This window comes from Macrobrachium rosenbergii, chromosome 27 (genome assembly GCF_040412425.1).
Source record: "Macrobrachium rosenbergii isolate ZJJX-2024 chromosome 27, ASM4041242v1, whole genome shotgun sequence".
Taxonomy (NCBI): domain Eukaryota; kingdom Metazoa; phylum Arthropoda; class Malacostraca; order Decapoda; family Palaemonidae; genus Macrobrachium; species Macrobrachium rosenbergii.
Window position 1 is genome coordinate 41,492,009 of NC_089767.1, and position 21,900 is coordinate 41,513,908.

Here is a 21,900-nt window from a genome sequence, read left to right on the forward strand (position 1 = left end):
TACGATTTATGTTCAGCCCCCTTGCATACACATAAAGGAATATCAAATATGCAGCAGCTCTCACGAACGTATGCACTAACATGCATCCTCAAATCCAGTCACTTCATTCTTTAGCACGACAAAAAAAAATGCCATTTAAATAATCCTTAAAGACGCATCTACCGCATAATTTAATTAATTAAATACACAAATAACTGCACAATTCATAATTCACAATCTAATTCGTGGTAATTAAATTTGGTTAGTTGTTTTTATGTTGTTGCTATGGATACTAATTTTTGTTGACGATGGCTTCCTGAGAGAGAGAGAGAGAGAGAGAGAGAGAGAGAGAGAGAGAGAGAGAGAGAGAGAGAGAGAGAGAGAGGTCCCAACAGACGAGTAACTTAAACTGTTATACAAAAAATCCCCGTTAGATGCAGGGGAGAAACGGCCACACACACACACACACACACACAGAGAGAGAGAGAGAGAGAGAGAGAGAGAGAGAGAGAGAGAGAGAGAGAGAGAGAGAGAGAGAGACTAAAGGCATATACGCAAATCCATTATTCACGATCATGCAACTACGAAGACAATCATGACAGGAGCACCGACGCCTACGAGTCAGGGGAAAGAATGGAATGGAATGGAATATGGAGTTAAGGCCAAATGCCAACCACTGGGACCTATGAGGTCATCCTGCTCTGCAAAGGATACTTTGAGCAGGTAGGTTCGAAAGGTGTAACAGGAGGAAAACCTCAAAGCAGTTGCACTATGAATCAATTGTACGAGAGGGTGGGCAGCAAGATGGAAGAAAGATAATATGGAAGGAGGTACAGTAAAAGGAGTGAAAGGGGTTGCAGCTAGGGGCCTAAGGAAGGGGACGGTGCAAAGAACCTTTAGTAATGCCTGCAGTGCACCCCGTGAGGTGTACTAACGGCATTACCCCCCTACGGGAAGGGAGAATAAGAGTTTCATGAGTTGCGATTATTCCGTAGATGATGTCATTGGCCTGAAACAGCTTGACTGATTGATTGATTACGGCTGCTCAAACTGGCGTCACAACATGGAACGGCTCAACAGCTTCGCCTCTGTATCACTGTGTTTGTCAATGGCTAATTTTAGTAGAAAACCTGGAACAGGATTTGGAATTGGAATACAGGAATTTAGGCCAAAGGCCAAGCGCTGTGACCTAAGAGGTCATTCAGCGATGAAGGGGAAATTGAAAGCAAAAAGGTTTGAAAGGTATAACAGGAGGAAAACCTCAAAGCAGTTGCATTATGAAACAATAGTTAGGAAAGAAAGAAAGAGAATATGAACGGAGGTACAGTAAAGTGAATGAATGGGGTCGCAGCAAGGGGCCGAAGGGACGCTGCAATGAACCTTAAGTAATGCCTACAGTGCACCTGGAACACGTGACTGAGTGCCAGCGTGCTTGATAACTAGTTGCTAAAAATATACACACAGGTCTGGAGAGCCTAATGCTTCCGTGCCCTCGGGCTATTCAATAAACATTTCAAGGTGACCTTACATGGGATAAGGCCTATAGTCATTTAGAAACGATATGAGGTCATGTTTTGTTTATGAGCAGGTCATGCATGACAATAACAGTCTCTTCAGTAACGTTGGATCGATATAAGCCAAAGGTCACGTCAAGATAGTGAAGGATTGTCAGGTTTATCTACGATAAGAGGTCTGATTGTTACACAGAGGATTGTCGAGCAAATGCATAAGATTAAAGAAAATCGTAAAACTAATAACAATAACCCAATATAACATTTGACGTATATGAATCTTTAAAATATCAGAATGAAAAACAACGATCTGTAAAAGTGGGGATTAGTTTTTCCCCCCTCTCTACAAAAAGACGTCATATATATACACATTATATACATCTATATATACACATATATATGTGTATGTGTGTGTGTACGAGTGCTGTACATGATGACACCTAGAGTTCTCCGCAACCAAAGTATTCATGTGAAATAAATACTTACTGAATTACATGAAAACCACACGAAAAAGATCCGGTCCTATAAACCAAAAGCAAAAGAAATTCACCAGATATTCTGGAGTTGTTTTAAGGGACTGATAATTATTGAGTTTCGCAGTGCGACAAGTGGAGGTCATTATGGATGAAGGGAGAACTTACGTAAATGGCTGCTTTCACTGAGAGAGAGAGAGAGAGAGAGAGAGAGAGAGAGAGAGAGAGAGAGAGAGAGAGAGAGAGAGAGAGAGAAAATGGGTAAAACATTTACACCTGTATAAAGAAGAATGAGACATTTTCATAGCAGTATTTCTACTTATCTCAGATATGATATTAAGAGTGGTCTCAACTGTCAGGAGAGGGTGGACAGTAAGATGGAAGAAAGAGAATATGAATGGAGGTACAGTAAAAAGAATGAAAGGGGTTGCAGCTAGGGGCCGAAGTGACGCTGCAAAGAACCTTCAAGTTATGCCTACAGTACACCGCGTGCAAAAGCATTATGATATATGTGGTATATGTTGTGTGCTAAATCCCATAAGCATAATGATGTATGTGGTATATGTTGAGTACTAAATCCCGTAAGCATTATGATATATGTGGTATATGTTGAGTACTAAATCCCAAAAGCATTATGATATATGTGATATTTGTTGAGTGCTAAATCCCAAAAGCATTATGATATATGTGGCATATGTTGAATACTAAATCCCAAAAGCATTATGACATATGAGGTATATGTTGAGTACTAAATTCCAAAAGTATCATGATATATGTGGTATATGTTGAGTACCAAATCCCAAAAGCATTATGATATATGTGGTATATACTAAGTACTGCACCATCACTGAGAAGTAACATACCCTACCAATCGATGCCCTTAAAAGTTCTTAATTAAAAGTCTGCAATAACAACTTCAGCTCTAATCTGCGTGACAAGTATCAATGCTACGACCTACGGAGCAATTATACCCTGCAAGAAACCGAACCTTGGATTTTACCTTACATCTTGACCTCTCAATTCCAAACGCTTAAAAGAAAAAAAAAAAATAAGTGCGTGTGAAGCAAAATGGGCTGAAGAAACCCAAAGAACGACGCTTAAGTTAGCGTGAATTACCAATAGCATTTCTTTTCTATCATATAACCCCAAGGTTATTTGAGAAGGAATCGTGAAATGTGACTCTAGTGATATTCTCGTCTTTGATACTGCCTGTTACTTTAGCTAATTAGACTTACGGCATTATATTTGCCTCTTCCAAAGTATTTGACGAAGGGAAGGTCCCTCTCCCGAGCCTTATGATATTCTCGTCTTTGATACTGCCTGTTACTTTAGAAATTAGACTTTGTAATTATATTTGCCTAATCTTATTTATTTAACAAAATATAAGACTTCTAGTCTTTATTAACGACAACATATTCACAATCTGTAACAAATATAAGACTTATAATCTTTAACAAAATAATCTTATTTATCAATTAACAAAATATAAGACTTCTAGTCTTTATTAACGAAATATAAGGCTTCCAATCTGTAACAAAATATAAGACTTCCAATCTTTAACAAAATATAAGACTTCCAGTCTCTAACAAAATATAAAGCTTCCCATCTTTAACAAAATATATGGCTTCCAATCTGTAACTAAATATAAGGGTTCCAGTCTTTGACAAAATATAAAGCTTCCAATCTTTAACAAAATATAAAAATTCCAATCTTTAACAAAATGTAAGGCTTCCAATCTTCAACAAAATATACAGCTTCCAGTATCTAACATAATATAAGACTTCCAATCTTTACCGAAATATAAAGACTGCAATCTTTAACAAAACATAAAGCTCCCAATCTTTAACAAAATACAAGACTTTCAATCTTCAACAAAATATAAGGCTTCCAAACCTTCATATAAAGATAAAATAAATATTTCTAAACGAAAGAAAAGTGACCACGTGCTTCTAGACGCTCAAATGTCATAGCGACTGGGTTAAAACACATTCTACTGAAAGAGTAATAACATTCAAAGCTGACTAGTGGATACAGTTTCCTAGTACAGTATATATCGGTGACCTAATTTTACGTCCTCTGGGAATTGAAGGAGAGATTGTTCTTACCGGTTAGTAATATTTAATCAAAATCGCCGCACAGAATAAATCATTGGCACAAGTAAAAAATTGCGCCAAGGTTTCTTCGGCGCAATCGAGTTTTCTGTTCAGCCGTTACAGAGTATAATCAAGGCCACCGAAAACAGATTTATCTTTAGGTGGTCTCGGTATAATGCTGTATGACCCGCGGCCCATGAAACTTTAACACGGCTCAGTGGTGGCCTATACTATGTCGTTGCCAGAAGGACGATTATGGCTAACTTTAACCTTAATTAAACTGAAAACTACTGAGGTTAGAGGGCTGCAATTTGGTATGTTTGATGATTGGAGGGTGGATGATCAACATACCAATTTGCAGCCCTCTAGCCTCGGTAGTTTTTAAGATCTGAGGGCGAACAGAATAAAATGCGGACGGACAGACAAAGCCGGCACAATAGTTTTCTTTTACTGAAAACTGAAAGGTACAACGACTCAGGTCATACCTGTGACATAAACACTGATGGGAAGTTGATCACCTCTTTATGAAATCAAAATCTTTAGGAAAACAACAAGGGCAGGTGCAGCATGGCAGGAACAGCGGAAAACAACGTCTGCAAGTGCAAAAACACTAATATAAAATGTACATCTATAAAGGTATTAATTCACGGAAACTGGAGCATTTAGCTAAAACGGAACAAAAATGTAATAAGATTTATAAAAATAAACTAAGTAGCCCTTATGAAGCGGCAAGTAACCCTCTTCCGCGATTGGAACATTCAACCTAAAAAATGGTGCTATAAATTCTACTAAATCCATAAAAATAAACTAAGCAGGCCTGATCAAGTGGCAAGTACCCTTTGCAAGTTGATCAATATTGCAGGCCCCGTGCTTCCATGGCTACACAAGCAAGTGTTCTTTTGTGCTGGTCACATGACACTGTTGCCAGTAGCTCCGACAACTTTCGGGTACAAAGACTCACGCACGTACAACCGCGAAGTTGAGGGCCAATCAAGACTGGCCATTTATTCCTTTTTTTACCTATCTGACCTGTTTTCTTCAATTTTTTTGGTGGGGTCTTACTTCTCTGGGTCTTTATTGGTCTTACCTTCTCTGACCTATTTTTTTTTTCGGGGGTCTTACCTATCTGACCTATTCTTTCTTTTTTTTGGGGGGTGGGAGGGGTCTTACCTATCTGACCTGCTCTTTCCTTTTTTTGGTGGGGGTCTTACCTATCTGACCTATTCTTTCTTTTTTTTTTTTTCTGACCTGCTCTTTCTTTTTTTGTGGGGGTCTTAACCTATCTGACCTATTCTTTTTTTTTTTTTTTGGGGAGGGGCTTACCTATCCGACCTATCTTCTCACTTTTCTTCTTATTTTCATTGGAATGGAATGTAGAGCTTAGGCCAAAGGCCAAGCACTGGGACCTATGAGGTCCTTCAGCTCTGGAAAGGAAATTGAGAGTAGGTAGGTCTGAAAGGTGCAACAGGAGGAAAACCTCAAAGCAGTTGCACTACGAAATAATTGTTAGGAGAGAGGGTGGACAGCAAGATGGAAGAAAGATAATATGGATGGAGGTACAGTAAAATGAATGAAAGGGAGATGCAGCTAGGTTGACAGGCTAACTTATCCTCGATCAATTCCCCTTTTATTGCAAGTTTCACCATTCCCAATTCTTAATTATTTGTTTATATATCTCCTCTGTTCTCACCCTTTTCCTTCGTTGTGTGACCCTTTATGTAATATCTGTTCTATTCTCTAATTCTTTTACAGCTATACTAATTCCTTTCTAGTTATTCTCCTTTATAGTTTTACTCCTTTTAAGGCTGTGCTAATTCCTTTATACTTATACTCGTCATTCTCCAGCTAGCAGCCTTGAACGCCAAGCGTCGTACCAACGCCTAGAAATAGCCTCGCTTACATCTCTGGCGTTCGCTCCCCTGGCGTTACTATAAACATATAATTCAGGGTCTGGTGCACTAAAACAATGCTAGGTCCTCTGATTTTAATCGGCTCGTTCGTGTGGAGATTATATTATATATTATGTGCTGTGTAAAAGCAGTGGTTTCGTGTGGAATCGTTCGGCTTCTGAAAATTTCTTACGAATTCTGTTTAAAATTCTGTTTAATCATGAATACTTAATAGGCAAATCAATCATTTTTCTTCTCTCGTCAATTGCTATTTTGCCTCTCTCCCTCATAAATACTTAAAATGCTATTCAAAAATTTTTCTTCTCTCGTTAATTGTTATTTTAATCCCCACTCTCTCTCACGAATACACAATAGGCTATTCAATCATTTTTCTTCTCTCGTTAACTGTTATCCTCTCTCTCTCTCTCTCTCTCTCTCTCTCTCTCTCTCTCTCTCTCTCTCTCTCTCTCATAAATACACCTAGCACGGTACCACGGCAGTAAAACAAAGAATTCAAGAAAAATTAATCGTCTGGAAAGGGAACATTTATGAAAGTCAACGATTACTTTGAAATTATCATCACAAATTCCTAGATTAATATAAATACGTGCGTGAGAAAAGGAGTATTTCAATAATCATAAGAAAACAAATACTTCTGAACGATAAATGAATGATGGAATGTAACTGGATGAATGGACGAATAAATATGTGGAATAATGAATTAAATGAGATAATGAGAGGATATTCAAATGAATAATTATATATGTATGTATGTATATATATACTTTTTATATATTAAATATGAAAATGAACGAGCAAATGTTTAACAGAATTAATGTGAACTTAGGCCAACATTTTAAGGGTGAAATGAACCAAAAAATTATATATATATATATATATATATATATATATATATATATATATATATATACATACACATCATATATATATATTTATATTCATATATATAATCTATATACATATAAATATAAATAGATATATATACATACATATATATATTAATGCAACGTCTACTCACTTTGTTATCAATCGGCTGAGTGATTCGGAAGGACCCCTTGGCCTTCTCCTCGCTCTTCAGAGGCCGGATGCGGACCGCAACCTTCCGGGAAGGAAACACAGAGGAAAGAGTTAAAAACAGGCATCAAATATCAGTCTCGCTGTTTCTGGAACGAGTGTGGGAAAACTGTCCCAGTAATACTGGTTGCTGAGAAACAGCTGAAAAATAAATAAATAAATATATATATATACATACGTATATATATACGTATACATATGGAGAATACCTATTTTCTTACAATGAGAGACAGAGATTTATGCTGAACATCTAGACTTGCTCATGTAAAATAAGTGGGTATGAAAGATCATAGAATGCAAAGTATATCCACAAATTGTTCAAGGTATAGGAAGTGACAGAAACTTACTTGCAAATCAGCTCACACAACATACATATATATATATATATATATATATATATATATATATATATATATATATATATATATATACATACATACATATATGTATGTATGTATGTATATAAATATAAATGCTCTCTCTCTCCGTGTATATATATAAAATATAATAAAATATATATATATATATATAAAATATATATATATATATATATATATATATATATATATATATATATATATATATATACATATATATATATATAATTTGAGATAATGTATTCCATGTTCCATACTTATGTATTTAGTGGAAAATTTCAGAGAAGAATTACGTATCATGACACCCTATAATGCTCAAGCGAATTACGGAAAATTACGACGGACGCAAATTATATACTACTTGCTTTATAGAAAACGAAATTCACTAATAGGAGTTACAATGTTACGACTGGTCCTTTTCACCTAAATAATTGACGCGATCAATCCTTCATGTCTCGGTGATAAAATTCCAACTCACACCGGGATCGAACCCAGGTCTTTCGATTGTGTGGGTCAGTTGGCAGCGGCCTTGCCTTTCAATTGAAAGACCCGGAGTCGATCCCGGTGTGAGTCAGAAATTTATTTCTGTCCCACGCGTGATTGCGCGTTGATTGCTTCTATCTTATATCTATCGGTGTATGGTGCTAAAGTGATTTGTTTTTATTATATATTATTATTATTATATATTATTATTATTATTATTATTATTATATTATTATTATTATTATTATTATATGTATATATATATATTTATATATATATGTATTTTTATGCATATATATATGTATATATATATTATATATATATGTATATATACATATATATAGTACTGATATACATATATACATAAAATACATACATATGCATACATATCAATGATCCAGAAATTAATTAACCAACAGCTACAATTTTTCAAGTTCAACTATAACTGCGCGTCTTCCCAGTTAATGACGCGAGACAATCAGTGCCACCAACCCTCGTCTACCATGCTATTATTACCTACTTCATGGTGGCTCTCGTCTATCATTCTATAATTACCTACTTCATCTCTCATTCTGTTCCACACCACTTCGGCGCAAATCGATGCCCTTCCTATAAGACTAATGGACACATTAGACAGTGCGGTCATATCAATACACTTTCTTCTCCCGTTCCGCTCCGCTGGTATAGTGGTTTGTAGTCGTGGATTGCCTCTCAGATGTCGCAAGGGGGGTTCGCGTCTCCCCCAGGGAGATGAAAATCACTGGCTCTGCATCGTGATCAGTTACTACCGCAGTGTTAAAGGGCGTCTGCTGCGGTGGGAGGTTGAAACCAACATTCTTTGGATGCTTGAAGAATTTCAAGTCAGTGGCCCCTTTGTTGTGCTTGTTCCATGTGAATAGGTTTCATTTAATAATAATAATAATAATAATAATAATAATAATAATAATAATAATAATAATAATAATTCTGTAGTAAATTATCCTACTTGGTTCGGAGAAAGCCATCTTGACTCAGTTTTGGGCAAGTGCACTAATGTCAACAAGACCAAACTGTAGGATGAGTATTTTAATCTTAGAGTATAAACTTCCGCAACGAGAATCCCACGGTCCCTTTTATAAATCAATAATAGTATATGAAGAGGAATTGAACTGAATACAGAATTTAGGCCAAAGGCCCAGCACTGGGATCTACGAGGCCATTCAGCGCCGAAACGGAAACTGACAGTACATGGCTTGAAAGGTTAACAGGAGGAAAACCTCAAAGCAGTTGCACTATGAAACAACTGTTAGGAGAGGGTTGAGGAAAGTCAGATGGAAGCAAGAGAATATGAACGGAGGCACAGTAAAAAGGAATGAAAGGGGTTGAAGCAGCTAGGGGCACTGACGGCACAGACCCCCTAGGAGGGATGTCCCTGGTTTTCTCAAGGAGTTTCAGCAACAAGTCACAAACTTTTTAAACCAATTTCTCTTTCCTCTTCCAGCTCTGAAGATTTGCGCTTAATTTCGCAGCGTTGTTGATCTCGCATGCCACGCCGTAATTACTTCCTTATACGAAACATTTAGGTTAATTAGGCCCGTGTCAAGGATAATCACCTTTTCTTGAAAAACTGACCAGCGTGAAAAGAGGCTTAATTACTCGCACATCCGTTCTCTGGAATGGAATGGAACATAAGATTTTAGGCCAAAGGCCAAGCACTGGGACCTATGAGGTCATTTAGCGCTGGAAAGGAAATTGAGAGTAGAAAAGTTTGAAAGGTGTAACAGGAGGAAGACCTCGCAGATGCACTGTGAAATGGTTGTCAGGAGAGGGTGGATAGCAAGATGGAAGGAAGTTAATATGGACGGAGGTACAGTAAAAAGGAATGACAGGCGTTGCACCTGGGGGCCGAAGGGACGCTGCAAAGAACCTTTAGTAGTGCCTACAGTGTACCCCGTGAGGTATATATATATATATATATATATATATATATACATACATATGCACATATACATTACGAGAAAAACTGTAAACAAGTATACTGGTCAGACAAGCAGCCAATTTGTCAAACAGCATATTCACAAGAATCGTGCCACAGGGCAATAAATTTTCAGCACCGGAACGTCACAATGCAAACGACCAATCCGGGTATTTCAAAACTCACTCTTCGCCTTCTATAAAAACACTCGTGAATAATGCTATATAAACTTTCATGACTGCAAAGGCAATTTCTGCTTGAAGCCAATTTCAAAAGGCAATGTTCCAATTGGTATGTTGCTATGAATGTTCTCTGCTTGAGGTCGGGAGTGACATCAAGCTTGGAGAAAGGAAAGTAATTTCTTCGAAAACATTGAATTGCGTCATCAACATCAATTACCTGATAATGAATCCCCATTCTAATCATATATATATATATATATATATATATATATATATATATATATATATATATATAAATATACATATTAATATATATATATATATATATATATTATATATATATATATATATATATACTTTAACTTTATCACAATTCAAAATTGTTCTGTGCATTAGTACAATTTAGTACAATTACCAACAGGACCTCATTCAAAATGGATGGTATCTCATGGAGATATTTACTCAAAAAAATTACAAGCTTTCTATGACAAACAGTCCTCAATCTCAAGTATCCTACAATATATACAGTATATATATATATATATATATATATATATATATATATATATATATATATATATATATATATAATTTTTCCATTTTACTTCCTTGTCATAATTTCGTAACTAACTTAACTTTCACTTCTCTTAAGCTGTCACGTCCGTCTTGCTTCTGTGAACAAAGGCACATATTCTACCAAGTATCTAATAATATTTCTGTATATATATATATATATATATATATATATATATATATATATATATATATATATATATATATATATATATATATATATATATATATATATATATATATATATATATTTATATATAATATATATATATACCACATCATCCACACTGCCTCTCTTCCACTCATGGTTTCTCTACTTATACGTAAGGCAAGATCAGCGTTATCATTTCCTCTCAACGTTCTCATACAACTGATTTAATCCTACTCTTTCCTTACTAATCCCTCAGTCACTTGTCTTCCTTTTTCTATATAAAAAGACATCATACTGTACACCTTGCTTGGAACATCAAGCAATGTTATTCACTGTTATCCTTACAATCACCTCTATTACCTCTATCACTATACAAAGGAAGTGGAATGGAATATAGAGTTTAGGCCAAAAGCCAAGCCCTGGGACCTATGAGGTCATTCAGCGCTGAAACGGAAATTGGGAGTAGAAAGGTCTGAAAGGTGCAAACAGGAGGAAAGCCTCAAATGTTACGAGAGGTTGGAAAGGAAGATGGAAGAAAGAGAATATGAATGGAGGTACAGTAAAAGGAATGAAAGGGGTCGCAGCTAGGGACCGAAGGAACGCTGCAATGAACCTAAGCTAATGCCAACAGTGCACCGCGTGAGATGCACTGACGGCACTACCCTCCTACGGGGCATTACATTTTTTTTTTTAAACTGGCCCCATTCCAGATGTACCTTATAAGCCCTGGTCAGCCACTCAATCCCACAACGCCACTCCACCGAAAAATCTCCCTTACAATCAGACCAACTCCTGCTGTCTTATCATTCCTTCAGCCTCCTAATTACCATCCTTATTTCATTAAAGTCACTTTCAACAGCTTTCTCAAACCTGCATCAACCATTTCGAAGCTTGCATCTTTTCGCTCTGCTTCTAAAAGATCTCAAATGGAATTCTCTCCCTGGTTCAACCTTTCATGATTTCTATCGTTTTTCCGCTTCCAAGAGGTGGGTCTACTGATTCCCTGTGGGTTAATTTTATGTCCATTTTTTTGCATTAATTTGCCTCAAAAAAATAGTGTCCACCAACATACGAAGGAAATGAGGGTAGCCTCCCTTCTGAAAGGAATACTGCATAACGAAGGAAAGGACGACAGTCGAAAGGCCTCGCAGCACTCCAGTGCTTCTCTTCCCTTCGTGGATTTTGTCTAAAGTAAAGGACGACAGTCGAAAGGCCTCACGGCACTCAAGTGTTTCTCTTTCTTCGTGGATTCTGTCTTTATTATATATTCATCACGTTCCATATTTTCGTGATTCAGGTATACATAAATACTCCATATATTACTCATTAATACATGAATCAGGAGATACTAAAGTAGCCTTGCTTTCCTTCACCGACAGCACATTCTTTACCTCCCAAACCCAGTAGCTAACCTACCAATTTCTGTATAAAAAAAAAACGCCCAAAAGACGAACGCCCATGAGATATATGCGGGTCATAAAATCTTAAGTCCTCGCGATTAGCAGCGGAGGAGAACAGCGCCGTCATGATAGAAGGCGGTTGGATTAACAGCGGAGAGCAGTCACGCCACGCTCATTATAATCGCCGTTTCTTGCTACCCCGCCGTCAGGCAAGGCCACCACGACCAGAGGACCGGCGGCCTTTCTCGTCATGGTAACCGAGAATACATACGAGGCGCTCCCGAGCCCCCAGTTCAGAGTGCCCCTCAGACACGGGCCTCCCTTTTACCACCTAAATCTTGTACGTCCCATTTTCAGGCCGCCTCGGTCGTTGAATTGAATGTAGGATTTTGGCCAAAGGCCAAGCACTGGGACCTATGAGGTCCTCCAGCACTGAAACGGAAACTGACAGGAGAAAGTTCGAAGGGTGTAACGGGAGGAAAACCTCGTAGCTGCACTATGAAACAAACGTTAGGAGAGGGTGGAAAGAAAGATGGAAGAAATATAATATGAATGGAGGTACAGTAAAAGGAATGAAAGGGGTTGCAGCTAGGGGTAGAACGGAAGCTGCAAAGAACCTCTGGAGGTGCAGTAAAAGGAATGAAAGGGGTTGCAGCTAGGGGCAGATCGGAAGCTGCAACGAACCTCGAGTAATGCCTACAGTGCACCGCGTGAGATGCAATGACGGCATTAGCCACCCCACCCCTCCCTACCTGGAACAGAAGGCAGAAAGGGGTAGTCCAAATGATGGGTCTCTGGGCTAACATCGTCCACGAAATACTCGTGGATTGGTTAAAGGTGGCTTATGCTAAATAACCTACACACAAAACGACCACTAAGACATACTGTAAGGTTTTTAAGGAGTAAAAAGCCATAACAATGATGTAAATGAGAGACTGTATTTTTCCAAAATACAAAAAAGGGTAAAAAAAAAGGGGGGGGAAGCTTTTTTTTAACCCTTTTGTGTATTTTCGAAAAATACAATCTCTCACTTACATTATTGTGGCTTTTTACTCATTATTTCCGGTCACAATATGGTGATGCACCATAGATAAGGTTTTTTTTCATTATAGACAAGCCTTTCTGAAGGGGGAATGACAAGGCCTTTAACTGATGCTGCACAGAAAACATATAAATACGTCTTGCAAGACTCTCACAAACGTAGAAATCAGAAAGCGAAGTGGAAATAATCACAGGGATTTCTCGCAGCAGACAAACCGCATAGGTGACCACAAAAATGAACACAATAGATAGATAGATAAATAAATAAGACGAAGTTAGATTCTATGCAACGCAGAATACCTGATCCCGTCGAAGTCATCAATAAGATCCTTTTGATAACAGGATGGTTACTACAGGACACTGTAAACCAGTGGTTCTTAACCTGGGGGGCGCGTCGGGGACGTCAGCAATTTCCTAAGGCGGGCGCGAGCCCTAGGGAAAAATTAAAAATTCTCTAATTATATTCGTTATTCTCTTAACAAGAGTCGCTAAGAAGCAGTGTCAAGTATCTCACTAATTCATTCTCTTTTATTTTTCTTTAAATCTGGGAGGGAATTTTACTCATAGATGCAAGGGGGGCGTGGAGGGAAGGACCAACCCTTACAGGGGGCGTGGTAATAAAAAGGTTGAGAACCACTGCTGTAAACAGATTTATTGACTAGCCAAGAACAATCTCAAGTCATGGAAAGTGGCTTTAGCATCAACTCATAACCTGACTCGATGCAAAAGACAAAACTGAATTGGAAAAAGACAGAAAGGGTTGGCACTAGAGTTGGAAAAAATAAAAGGGCAGATATAAAACCCCAGTGGCACTAGAACCTACTGTAATGAGATTTAAAACTAATCAAAAAAATGCTATTAAACCAACAGGTAAAACTAATCAAAAAACCCAATGAGATATAAAACCCCATAAAACCCCAATGAGATCTAAAACTAAGTTGACTCTTAAGCATTACAAGAGAGAAACAGGTTAATCAGTAAATGGCAAATTTTTCTAATAAAGCTACGAATCCTAATCTTGCACCGTTAGGCCTACAACAATGTAAAAAAGCAAATCATACTGACAGGTGCCATAAATCACACTCTGTCGTATCAGAAACTCAGAACACATTCAAGAACAATTTATTCACAATGCAAGACCAATAACTTGACCGTTTCTTGGAGACGAGGCAACATTCCTACGATTCATCTCATTCCTCGCAATAAACTATTATTGATCAGGTGAATAACGGGACATTGCATGCGTCGGGATAATCCCCAGCCTTCATGGCACGAATCTGTCGAAATCTGAAATGACTGACGAGCAGCAACGCCGCAAAAGGCCCTGTTTACCACGTTTGCATAACCGTTCGTGACCTATTTCATCATCTTCGATGAAACAACTTGAATAATAGAGTCTTGTTATGTCGTTTCAACTTGATATCCTGCAGCCGTTGGATTTGCAGGTGGAGATTACTCCCTAACATTATGCCTGAGGGCTTCGTGACGCTGCTGCAGAAGGCCGCAGGCGGGTACACGAGTTCCAGCCCAGCCCAGCCCAGGGGCATTGGGGGGAGGGGGAGGGGGAGGATTAGTGTTCCTGAGTGGAGGTTGGGCCGTGACGCGTGTAATGTTTTATTTAATGTTAACAACGAGTAAATAAACAAAGGTATTTTCAATCTGACTGATGAAATACATGTGGACAGGTGTATAACTTCAAGCTGTCATGCACTTTCAGAATAAATATATAGCAACCTCACGCCAAACAAACACACACACACACACAGTTAAAGACTGAATGTAACAGTGGCTGTTTCGTTTTTCTGTATATGAACACACAAACGCACATAGGCTATATATGGACTACATTTCAATAGGTACAACGGCCTCTCTGATTTTCAATTTCCTGATCTGGATACAATTACCACTAAATACTATGAATCCGAGCGCAGAATAAATTAAGAAAATCCTTCAGGGAGAGATTCAAACCAATCCACGCCAGTGACAATGACGCTGACAATGACGCTGCCAAAACCCACAATACTAATGAGGAAAATACAAAAACAATCTATTCCATCTCTTTAAATACATATCTATCGAATTGAGCTGCCACTTACGACAGCTAAAATAGACCAGTCCTCACTATCAGCCTATCAGCAACGGTTTAAGTAAAACAATACATTAATGAACCTAAAGTTCACAAAAAACTTTGAGAAGTACAAAAAGTTCCTTCATACTAATTCTAAAAACCCGACTTTCATCCTGCCTAGGAGAATGGCAGAAAAAAATAAAAACCTGGGAAGACGAAGGGTTTAATTGCGTGACAGAAAGATGGAAATGATATGTCAGGCGTCCAATTTATCTCAGGATTATGTGAGAATCTCTTTCAAGGATCGGAAATATTCTCACATTCAGACACATACAAAAATTCTTTAAACACACACACACTCATATAGAGATCTAGGATTTTAGCACGGAATCAAAGACCCATTAAAGGATTAGCCTATGTGAGAATATCTTTCAAGGGTCGGAAATATTCTCACACTCAGACACAAAAAAATTCTTTACACACACACTCATATAGAGATTCTAGGATTTTAGCACGGAACTGATTATCAACGTTCACTGCAACCATACTTAATGAAACAAGGAACTCTGCACAAACACACCCTCCAAAAAAAAAAAAATAAATAAATAAACAACTAAAAAATAAAAATTGTTCAACGGTTCATTTTATTTTCGGCCGCACGGAATAAAACTAAGCTTGTCTCAGAATGCGAGAACAGCCACATTACGATTGCACTACCAGTCGTTCAATTACTTAAATCTTGACGGACATAAGTCTCGTCAAGTTTTCCGAAAGATGGGTGAAATTCTGCTCAATGTGAAAATCTGGTAAAAGTCAAAGTGAAGGCATTAACATTTTTTTTATCGAGGAATTTAACATTTAAACTCAACTGCTTTTTTTAGCATTTCTACTGTATAACCTAACACCTGCCTTTATGTGGAATGGAATGGAATATAAAATTTAGGCCAAAGGCCACGCGCTGGGACATACGAGGCCATTCAGCGCTGAAGGAGGACTTGGGAGTAAAAAGGTTTGAAAGGTGTAACATTTAAGAGAAGGTGGAAAATCAGATGGAAGAAAGTGAATATAAACGGAGGTTCAGTGAAAGGAATGACAGGGACTGCAGCCAGGGGCCGAAGGGACGCTGCAAAGAACCTCAAGTAATGCCTACAGCGCACCGCGTGAGGTGCACTGACGACACTAACCCCCTGTTCAGACCTGCCTTCATAGTTTCTCCTGAGTACTATAACTCTGTGGTTGAATTTCATACGTCTTGCTAAAAACTATCATTTACATCTTATATTTCTACTTAATAATGTATTTAACCTGTCTTAACAAATTCAACTGGGTAAAAATAAGGAAAACCTGGTATGCCATGACCGATTAGTCTCCCACCACGAGAGATTTATACTTTTCGTTAAATCTCCGTCGTTCTGACCCTTGGTTCTGACACTCCAAAATGCTTCGCGATCCGGTATCTGCAGGACCCATATATGCCGTGTGCAAACTTCACGTTTCATTTTCCAATCAACTATTTGGGTTACGCAACCCCCGGTTCGTGACTGAGGCTAATCTCTCCGCTAAGAGACGTCGTAATCCAAAGGAATGTATGCATGACCATGCTAGTGCAGATGTTCAATATATATATATATATATATATATATATATATATATATATATATATATATATATATATATATATATATATATGAACTGGGATACACTTGTATCCTCCTCTGTGGTCAAGTGGCTAAGGTTAATCTCAATCTGACGTATCGGGTAAGAGTTCGAACCCTGTCACGGCCGCATGTCTCTTCATTTGGGTCTTATTAGGCTTAGTAGGGAGACAAGCGTATCCAAAGCGTGTGAAAAAATAAAATCGTGAGGTCAAGAGGTCATTGTGGCTATTAAAAATACATAGTATATACGATAAATATATATATATATATATATATATATATATATATATATATATATATATATATATATATATATATAGGTCTATATTATACATGGTAACAGAAGCGACCTGTAACTATATACGGAAACAGCAAAACCTCACCATCAGCCTTTCGGATGACGACTTGTCGTTATCGTCATTCTTCTCCTCTTTCTTCTCCTCCTTCTTCTTCTCTTCGTTCCGCTTCGGTCCCGCCATCTTTACGAACTTCTCTCGGTCGGATCGGCTCGAATATTAAAAAAAAAATAATCCAATTCACTCTTGACTGGCGGCGGCGTCGTCTTCTATCAATTCCCTTTCGGAAGTGTCCTCTCGTGAAGTCTCCATATTACGCGCGCATTCCAGAACACTGCACAACCGAACGGCAATCACATCTTCGCTATCACAGTTTAGGACTCAAATGTGTCACCGGGCGAAACACCTGCTGTCAAGGCTTGACCTTCCGAGGAACACTTTCACCGGGAGGTGCGAGGGTCGCCCTAGGCGAACATCTGCCTAGCTCTCCGCAGGTGTCTGGTTTATATCTTGTAGAGGAATGTGGGTTATGTAAAAGCGTGCGAACTACATATCCAATCTGAGGACATCATTTGGGGCGAGGGGACACGAGGGGAAAACTGGCGAGACGTACGGGAAACACGTGGTTTGAGATCAACGGGCCTCTCTATAGGTCTAGTGCTAGTTGAAATCTGGAAGTTGATTTGCTTCGCGAAGAATAAATCGCAGATTGCAAGGCACCGACATTTAACCTGGAGGTTGCTGCGGCCACAAATTTCCGTCCTTCATGCGGCCGTGATGAAGGGGGGGGGGGCGGAAACTAACCAAATGCGCAAAAGAAATCACATGTTGAATCAAACTACTTCAGCGAGAAAGCGAGAGCGGGACGTGCTGTGCGTGTCAAAGGTGCAGCCCGACTGGTTCACTGGAGGGCAGAGAGAGAGAGAGAGAGAGAGAGAGAGAGAGAGAGAGAGAGAGAGAGAGAGAGAGGGGGGGGGGCGAAGCGGCGACCCCTAGCAGCCGCCACAACCACAACAGAAAACAGGTGCGCTGTTGGCCGGGTGACCGAACCCTTAGGAACCTGGGACCACGCACTCAGTGACGTACGAGCATTCGCATACGCTACGTACACTCGCTTAATATTTATCACCAACACTTCAATTTTCCCTGGACACGACAGCTCAGGCGAGGGACTCCATTTATAAATATTTGCTGTAAAACAAAACTTCAAAATACAGAGAACTAAATATTTGGAAACAGTTGTTCTCCGTCTCTCACTGCACGCCGATAGGTCTATAAATCAACGAAATAGCTGAATAAGCTCCGCCCTACATCAATCTGCCCGAGTCCCAGGTACAATTTTCCAATTTAAACTGATGACAGAGAACGCCAGAGATCAGATTCACGTTCGGGTGAACAGAAATCGGGCGAATACATGTGCGGAGGAAATCGAACGCCCATTCTCTATAACAATACCATTTATTACCCTTGATCACAGGACGAGCGTCAAGCGCACCGGTTTCAAGGGTACGGGATAACAGGATTTATGACTGTCACTGGAAATTGTCTTCGATGCAATGTGGGTTTAAGGATTACTACAATACTGGGAAGTTGCTGAGGTACATTGATAAACGTTTAGTTTTATTCTGACCGTTTGTTATATCTGAAAATCAACTAGCAATGCTAGACTGTGCCTACAACATTAAAAAAAGTTAGTGCGATGTACTAGAGGGTTGGGAGTATAAGGATATATATATATATATATATATATATATATATATATATATATATATATATATATATATATATATATATATATATACTGTATATATGAATGAATTTTATTACATCCGTGGTTCGAGCCCACGAGACGACGAACTTATCATCAACTAAAAAATCCCCCTTCGGGTAACATATATGAAAATATATCATTTCCGAGGCAGAGCGAATTGGATATTAAAGGACGTTTGTAGCTTAATGCTTGTATACTGTATATACAGACATACATACATATATTTGTATAAATATAATTGTTTGCATGTATGTATAAGGGCGAGGACTTCTCTTCAAATGGAAAAATGTTTTGCCATTACATTGAAAAAGGAAGCAGAACTAAAGTTGAAAAACTCTACGGGAATATCCACTCACGTTTCACTTGAGCCTTATATACAGTACAGTACATACTCGTATATAGACTGTATAAAATATACTGTGTATATATATATATATATATATATATATATATATATATATATATATATATATATATATATATATATATATAATATATATATATATATATATATATATATATATGTTACAGTCAACATGCGTAATCAGTCATTACGCGTAATGACTGAAATTTCAGTCATCACGCATAATGCACTTAGGGGACATTTGATCCCCCCAGGAGCTAGTACTAAACACGGCGAAACAGTGAGTCACCTACACTGTTTCGCCGGGTTTAATGCTAGTCCCTGGGGTCAAAATGTATTTCATAAATGTTTAGTACTAGCTCCTGGGGGATCAAATGTCCCTAAGTGCATTACGCGTGATGACTGAAATTTCAGGTCATTACGCGTAATGACTGATTACGCGTGTTGACTGTAACATATATATATATATATATATATATATATATATATATATATATATATATATATATATATATATATATAATTATATATATATATATACATATATATATATATATATATATATATTGCTATATAAACCTGACTGCATTTGCTTAAAACCTGGACCACAGGATACATACAGGATCTTTCATATCTATTTCACGAATATCTGAAAATAGAACTGAACACAGAATTTAGGCCAGAGCCCAAGCACTGGGACCTACGAGGTCATTCAGCGCTGAAACGGAAATTGACAGTAAAAGGTATGAAAGGTGTAACAGGAGGAAAACCTCAAAGCAGTTGCACTATGAATCAATTGTTAGAGAGGGTGGATAACAAGATGGAAGAGAGAGAATATGAATGGAGGTACAGTAAAAAAAAGAATGAAAGAACCTTAAGTAATGCCTACAGTGCACCGCGTGAGGTGCGATAACGGCACTAACCCCATGTGGGAACCAAAGGTAAGATGTGAATAATAACTAATGACGGACCGATAAGCAACAGGCTCATTTTTCACAGCAACTCAGCTAAATCAGTGCAGCAACAATGCTGTTTTACCTTAGATAATAGTTCATCGTTGGACGAGTCGGTAGATTTCTCGGCTAGCACTCTGCCAGGCCCAAGTTTGAGTCTCTGGCCGGCCAATGAAGAATTAGAGGAATTTACTTCTGGTGATAGAAATTCATTTCTCGGTATAATGTGGTTCGGATTCCACAATAAGCTGTAGGTCCCGTTGCTAGGTAACCAATTGGCTCTTAGCCACGTACAATAAGTCTAATCCTTCGGGCCAGCCCTAGGAGAGCCGTTAATCAGCTCAGTGGTCTGGTTAAACTAAGATACACTCAACTTTTTACCTTTAATAATGAAGCACAACCTTCTCTAGCTCAGCTAGAGCAGTCGTCTGCTAATGTCACAATGTCCCTGACCCTTGGAAATGCAACGCACTTTTCAAACGATAGAAGAACCATTCTTTTCTAACCTATAGAGTCATCTGTTTGTTACAGTGAACCTCCCACATACAGAGTCACCTTGTATTATCTGTCTGTTACAGTAAAACTCCCACACTTTACACAAAGTACAGTTGCTTTCTCCCTGATACAAAGTCAGCGACCCCTCGCACACGCAATGCCAGCTGACTTATTGCAATAATAAGCCCTTTCCATCTTCAGTGACACTATTTCATAATGTTTATTTATCACCGCAATCTTTTCTCAGCTGATCCAGGGGGGGGCGGCTATTATGCCGATATAGAAAGGGGTCGATGACCTTTGTATTTGGGAATGATAAGTGTAAAATATCCCCCAATGGAATGGAATATGGAGTTTAGGCCAAAGGCCAAGCACTGGGACCTATGAGGTCATTCAGCGCTGGAAAGGAAACTGAGAGTAGGTAGGTTTGAAAGGTGTAACAGGAGGAAAACCTCAAAGCAATTGGACTTTGAAATAATTGTTAGGAGAAGGTGGACAGCGAGATGGAAGAAAGATATGGATGGAGGTACAGTAAAAGGAACGAACGGGGTTGCAGCTAGGGGCCGAAGGGACGCTGCAAAGAACCTTTAGTAATGCCTACAGTCAAGCAAGGACAAAGCAAAGAGGACCGGTGTGAGACTAAAGAAATATGTGGCTAATGAAAGCAATCAATGATTAGCTGTTACGGTATGTAAAAAAAAAAAAAACTCGAACCAATCACAGTCCAACATCAAAATTAGCTTTATGAATAGGAAGTCATGATGGCAGAAACAGGCAAGCCAAGAGAAAGAAAAGGTCTGCTCACTTCCCCCCCAAAATCCCCCACGTAGTCACAGCTTTGTCTGCCTTTGTCTACCTCCTTACTGCGTCAGCAGGTGAATTGCCGTAATGAGGAGTTATCTCTAAGATGCGTCATCAACTACGTAATTAGTAATTACCCCAGGCGGGAGGCGACTGGGGAGACCATGTCTCTCTCGGCCTTGGTACTAAGCACATCCGTATAGAATTTCGATCAACGAAAGAAGATGCAGAGAGGAAACTTTCTAGCCATAATAGATATTCAAATATCTGTAAACTGCATGAAAGAAAAATCC

General features: G+C 38.5%; 1 protein-coding gene across 1 annotated transcript in view; it reads right to left on the bottom strand.

Annotated features, from left to right (window-relative positions):
* Positions 1–18,120, bottom strand: part of LOC136853333 (kinesin-like protein KIF19) — a 123,106-nt gene extending 104,986 nt beyond the window's left edge. The window contains 2 exon segments of the mRNA XM_067128695.1: positions 6,985–7,065; positions 17,311–18,120. Coding sequence (XP_066984796.1) covers positions 6,985–7,065; positions 17,311–17,406 — 177 coding nt within the window. The 5' untranslated portion in view covers positions 17,407–18,120.
* Between the last annotated feature and the right edge of the window lie 3,780 nt (positions 18,121–21,900).